General features: G+C 35.8%; 2 protein-coding genes across 3 annotated transcripts; both read right to left on the reverse strand.

Annotated features, from left to right (window-relative positions):
• Positions 1–29: 29 nt before the first annotated feature.
• Positions 30–2,530, reverse strand: LOC109606235 (probable ATP-dependent RNA helicase DDX52). Its single transcript, XM_020022802.2, has 11 exons — positions 2,349–2,530; positions 2,090–2,293; positions 1,855–2,028; positions 1,546–1,801; positions 1,420–1,492; positions 1,165–1,368; positions 668–1,108; positions 464–610; positions 345–407; positions 195–290; positions 30–131 (listed from the first exon to the last, which is right to left on the reverse strand). Exons 1-11 carry the CDS (start codon positions 2,421–2,423, stop codon positions 80–82), a joined length of 1,785 nt encoding a protein of 594 aa, XP_019878361.1. The 5' UTR covers positions 2,424–2,530; the 3' UTR covers positions 30–79.
• Positions 2,531–2,958: 428 nt separating this feature from the next.
• LOC109606138 (uridine-cytidine kinase-like 1) lies at positions 2,959–5,882 on the reverse strand. 2 transcript variants are annotated; one of them, XM_020022711.2, is made up of 7 exons: positions 5,726–5,882; positions 5,361–5,497; positions 5,125–5,295; positions 4,276–4,553; positions 3,895–4,218; positions 3,442–3,840; positions 2,959–3,385 (listed from the first exon to the last, which is right to left on the reverse strand). In XM_020022711.2, the coding sequence occupies exons 1-7, from the start codon at positions 5,776–5,778 to the stop codon at positions 3,071–3,073; spliced, it is 1,677 nt and encodes a 558-aa protein (XP_019878270.2). In that variant the 5' UTR covers positions 5,779–5,882; the 3' UTR covers positions 2,959–3,070. The 2 variants fall into 2 exon arrangements, with proteins under 2 accessions (XP_019878270.2, XP_049819218.1); XM_049963261.1 differs by having other exon boundaries at positions 5,125–5,298.
• Between the last annotated feature and the right edge of the window lie 245 nt (positions 5,883–6,127).

The following is a 6,127-nucleotide window of genomic DNA, read 5'->3' on the forward strand; positions in this document are numbered from 1 at the left end:
TAGTATTATTTCAGGAAATAAAAAAGAAATTAAAAGTATAAATAGCTTTTATTACACTTTACATACTTGAGCTAAACATTTAATCTGTTTTAACCTTTTTATTCTTCTTTTTAGATTGGATTAAAGTTTTTCTAAAATTAGAAATAAATTATGACTTTACTAAGTCTTATAAATTATAACATTAACCGTCTTACCTCTTTCCCATTCCTAATTTTTTAGCTGGCATTTTTTTCTTGGTAACAACAACTTTTTTCTTAGATTCGCCACTGTTTTTCTTTCCATTTTCATTGCTAAAATATAAATTATTTTTAGAATAAGTATTAAGAGAATATTCAGAGAAATACCTTTTTCTTTTTTTAATTAAACTGCCATCCTTTCCTTTTGCATCATTATCCCCTTTATTATGTCTATAATAGAATTAACAATTATATAAAACATTTATTTAATTATGATAATTTCATACCTTTTAAGCTTCCTAACTTTAACAAGTATATCATCTCTTTTAGGTGCGCGCACCTCCAATTGTTTCCTAAGTTTCTTTGGCTGCTGCTTAAGCCCGAATATAAACTCTGGCACTTCACAACCCGATTCTCTTAACACATTAGCGATACTAAAAGCAATTCGGAATTTGCTTAAAATAGTTCATCAGTAAACAATTACAAAATACCTTTTCAAATTGACTTGATCTTCCAAAGTCCAAAATGTGACAGCCTCACCACGTCGTCCCGCTCGACCAGCTCTACCGACCCTGTGAACGTACGAAATCGCGGACGGAGGAAAATCGTAATTTATAACTAAATTCACCCCCTTAAAATCAATACCTCTGGCCATCAGTTCAGTACAAATCAGTACCCAGATTCGACCCTCACGAAAACTCCTCACAGTATTGTCCCTCTGGAGTTGTGTTCTGTCTGCATGTATTGCGTCTACATTTATGCCGTCGTATATCAATTCGTAGAAAAGTTGCTGTGCTCTTTCTTTACTCTGAACAAACACCAGTGCTGGAATGTTCAAACCTTTGCGCACCATATCGCGGAAGGCGATTAATTTACCGGGTTCGTTACCGACGAATACTAGCTTTTGATCCACCAAATCAGTTGCAGCATTTCTAAATAAAAAAATAGATTTTAAAACTATATTTAATATTAATTTAGTTCCTTCTACCTTTGACCTACTGTAACTCTAATCAAGCCCTTCATATTGTGAACACACCATTTAGCAACTGCAGGTGTGTAGGTTGCACTGAACATGGCTATTTTTCTAGTTTTAGAAGAACAAGCTTCCATAATTTCAGTTAATTGTTCCCTAAAGCTCCTTACACCAGTTTCAAATAATTTATCAGCTTCATCAATTACCAACCACTCAACACTAAAAAAAATATGTTAAACAGGATTATTACCTATAAATATTCATACATACTTTGATAGAGACAATGCTGGAGGATCTTGTTTTAATAAATAACACACTCTATTTGGGGTCGCTATTAAAATATCTAAAATTTTTCAAAATTAACATAAAAAATACTGAAAAATGTATATGACATACCATATTTTTGTGAACTATTAGAACCATATTGACTGAGAGCTTTTTTAATTTTACTAATGACATGCACCCTAAACTCTCTTCCTTCAGAAAGTTTCAGACATTCTCTTTGGGTTTGTTTAGCCAATTCTCTGGTGGGACATAAAATTAAAGCTCTGAAGCCTTTTTTCTGAGGTCCCTTAAGATCTTGTATGACTGGCACCAAAAATGCTGCAGTTTTACCTGAACCTGTTGGAGCACAAGACAACAATTGTCTTCCCTATAATAAATTATTGTTAAGTTTAAGAACAAGAAATGGTATGTAAAATATACTTGAAGCATGATTGGTACAGCCTGTTTTTGGATTGGTGTTGGTTCTTCAAACCCACATTTCTTAAGGTTTTCCACAATGTCAGAGTCAACTTGAAAATCTTCAAAAGTTTTAGCTGGCTCTGGAATTCTTCTACCTACTACACTGATGTTATTTATGTTTCTGTAATGATTTATCTAAAAAATACAATAACAAAATTAAACTGAATATTCTGTGATAAATTACTGTTATTCTTACAGCTTCTTCTGCAAGTTTCTTTTTTTTTATTTCATCATCTTCACTATTTAATTTGCGTTTTTTGCCTTTTTTAACAGATTCTGTTTTAAGGCCATTTAACAAGACAATTGAAGGTTCTGTCTTTTCTTCAACCTTTAACTTTTCTTCTATTTCTTCTTCTTCAACTTTCTCAGATTTAACTATCCTCAAGTCAACTGGTTCAACCTAAAAATATTTACTTGCCATTAATTTATTTAAACATTTGTTAATGATAGCATACCTTTTTTGCAGTTTTATGTCGTTTAGAATATTTAGCTCCTTTGGACAACTTTTTAAATATATCGTAAGCATCCATTTTTGCTTTTAAACATAAATAACTAGTCAATTAACTTGTATTTTTCAAATAACACCACGAACACATGAAACTGTTTTCTGTTTATAATTTTAGGTTAACTTTAGAGGTTATATTTTTCTCTCTCATACATGTGATCAGTTACTGCAGTGCCCTCTTGTGTTTGAAATGGGAGCTACTTGTGTGTTGGTGGTTTGGACGCTAGGGGACGACATAATCAATAATTCAAATACTACTAGTAAATATATTTTTCTTACTACCTCGGTCGAAAGTACGTATTTTGCTCCCCGGTTCCACGACAGAAAAGAGGTAGTAAGAAAAATAGTATACACTACACGGGAAGAAAGTTTGAGAGCCCTGCCCTGCGCGCCATATTGCCCGAGGCGTAGCGGGCAGGAATCTCAAACTTTCTTCCCTTGTAGTGTAAAATACTATATTTTAACATGTAGATTATTATGAATTCTTTATAATAGAACGAATTCTTAACTTTCACATAGTAAACTATGCACATACGGTAATTAAGTTAAATAAAAATCTATTATATAAACTGTAATAAATAATTTATTAAGCTTTGTTATGTACATTTGTATCACTGGAGTTAAGTATAAAGAACCTGTTTTAAGTACATAAACTTACAAGCAAAATCACAACTAACATTCTTCAGAAGGTTCCGTACCAAAATACCTGTCTCCAAAATTACCTATCCCAGGTAAAACGTAAAATTTATCATTTATTTCAGGATCTATTGCCGTTGTTACAATTTGTACTTTAGGAAAAGCGTATGCTATCGAGTGAACACCAAGTTCGGCCATCAACAATGAGACTATTAAAATGTTACTCTCGGCCACATCGTGATCGAGGAGTACTCTAATCGCCATCATCGCTGCAGCACCGGTTGCAACAGTAGCATCCATCAGAATCACTTTGTAGTCTTTTATATCCTTTGGTAAACGTAAATAATACAGCTAAAATATATTGAATAAGTATGAGATATGACAAAATTCTCTTGACCAATAAATACCTCTGGTTCTCCAGTCTGGAGATTAGTTTGAATAAGAATCTTGCCAATTCTTATATCTTTGCAGACGTCACAAACGGCCTGCTCCATCGTTTCACCCGCCCTCAAAATCGACACACCGCATATCTTATTGGTCGCCATCCTCTTCCCGTTGTACGGAACGCCCTGGGGCGTATCGATAAGTTTTTCGTTGAACGACATCAACGAGAGCGTGTACTCGATGACCAGTCTTATCAAACGGTTGCTGTAAAATATGAACTCGTCCCTTGGGGTGTCTTTGTTTCTGATAAACGTGTGCAGTCCCCTGATTTGCGGCGTGGTAGGTAACAGCTTCACCGTGTCCGGCCTAGCCTGGCCGTTGTACGTTTGTTGGAGCAGCTCTTCGCGCAACTTCAATCCACGCTAGAAAAATAACCGATTAATTCGACAAAACTGTCGTCACCTTCACATATTTACGAGTTGGAGTTGAGTGTGCACGTGTTGCACGATCAGCTGGATGGCGACCTCGTTTTCGCCGCCCCTAGGAACTATGATGTCGGCATGCACCATCAGCGGTGCGATGTAATGGTTAAACGAGGGCTGCACCATGCCCGTGTACTGTTTCAGCACGCCCTCCAAGTCGCGACCGCGTTGGCTGATGTCCCTCTTAAGTCTTCTTGCCAGTCTCACGTCAGCGTCCGTATCCACGAAAATTTTCATGTCTAACATTTCGAGCACCTTGTGGTGGTGGAACGTGAGGATTCCCTCGAAAATGATCACGTTCGCTCCGTACATGGTTTTCTGTAAACGGGTTTATTAAACAAAATTGTTTCAATGAGAACAGGGGGCTTTAATTACTGTGCGACTCTCTCTGGAGTGTGTCATGAAATTGTAGATGGGCACTTCCACCTTCCGACCCTCCTTTAAACGTTGCAAGGTGGTTACCAGTAGATCGAAATCGAACGCGTCCGGATGGTCGAAGTTGTATTCGTTGCGGTGGGCCACCTCGTGTTGCTCCTCGTTGAGCACTTTGTAGAAGGAGTCCATGCTGAGGAGTGTCACCCATGGCACTCCCAGAGCTTCGATTATCTTTTCCGCGACGGTGGTCTTGCCCGAAGCGCTACCCCCACAAATACCTGTTTGTTAAAATTACATACATTTATCATATATGAAAACCATCCACTAAAAGCCAGACATCATTACATAAGTAGTTCTGGGAATATATTTTTTTAAATAGCTTCATTCCACGAACTAATTAGTTCAATATTGATAACGTGTTAAAATTACATACTGAATGAATGAGTATTGATAATAACACTTTTTATCGCACCATTGTACTTGAGAAACTACTAAGAACTATTAAAACAATTATAGCTCTACTGCATGTGCGAATATCAATTTACAGGGATAAACACTACCGCACATACAAGCGTTATATTGTACCGTTAAACTTATTTTACAATCATCCTAATAAAAACCATATTGAAGTGCGCATACATTTTTTACGTAAATATTTACATAACTTGTCTGATTAACTGTTTACGCATTTGGAACCAGTTCTATAAACACCTAGAATGATAATTATGAAATATTGTCCCACTCTAAAATTTCATACAACCTCAACAAATCTCTTATTGGATAAGACTGCTTAATGATAAATAAACAACCAAAAATTATGAATGAAGAGTATGATAATCTGGTACTGACCTATGATAAATGGCACAACTTTTTGGCCTTCACTGTTGTACCAAGGAGGTCTTCCAGCTGTGTAAATAGTCCTGTGCTGTGTCCTGATCATTGATTCTGCTGCTGTTTTCTTAGATTGCTGATTTAAGGAGGTGGTCCTTTGTCTCCTTGACCTGGGAGACTTCTGGGAGCCTACTTAGGTTAAATATTACAACAATAAATAAACAATAATAAAGGTTGTTGTGAAAAATGCAGACCTGTGGATGGTGGTCGAGGACAATATGGGACAGTGATGGGTGATGCTGGCGTGTTGTAGAAATCACCGCTTTTTTCCTCCTCGATCTCGCAATCGGGAAATACTTCGGAAAAATCGGCCTGAGTTTCTTCTACATCGCTAGAGTATTACCAATATGTAATAAAACACGCTGAATTGGCAATTGAAGCTATTGTTAGCACGCGTTATTGTTTCTAATTAACTTTAATGAATGTAATGGGATCGTTAATTTCAAGACCAAGCTACGGTTCATTATTACAATTTTTTGCGACAAATTACATTCTCACATGGATCTATTTTTAGGAGAACGGTAAATGATGATTCGTGGAAGATAATTACTAAACTCACCTGTCCGAGCTGGCTGAGGACGGTGGTTCAGGCATGATTATTTTTGCGGCCATAAATTGTACAAATAAACAAATTCTCAAAACTATTTCACGTTTCAAAACACTGCCACACTTTTTTGACGGCTTCGCAAAGTGTGGCTCAATATCACGACGAATTGTTGCCAACAGTGCAACCTTATGTTTATTTTTAATTATTTGATTTTTTTTAGTTCTTTTTTATATGAATAATTAAATACAAATGAATAAAATAGTGTTACTGTTACAACAAACGAAATTTTGGACGCATATAATCTTATTTGACGTTTTTAAAAATTTTCGAAAATGTCATTAAAAATTTCGAGGTATTAATTAATTAATTAATCAAGACTGACATTTCAATATTGTTTGTAATTTTTAGGCAAAA

Source organism: Aethina tumida, chromosome 2 (assembly GCF_024364675.1).
Source record: "Aethina tumida isolate Nest 87 chromosome 2, icAetTumi1.1, whole genome shotgun sequence".
Taxonomy (NCBI): Eukaryota; Metazoa; Arthropoda; class Insecta; order Coleoptera; family Nitidulidae; genus Aethina; species Aethina tumida.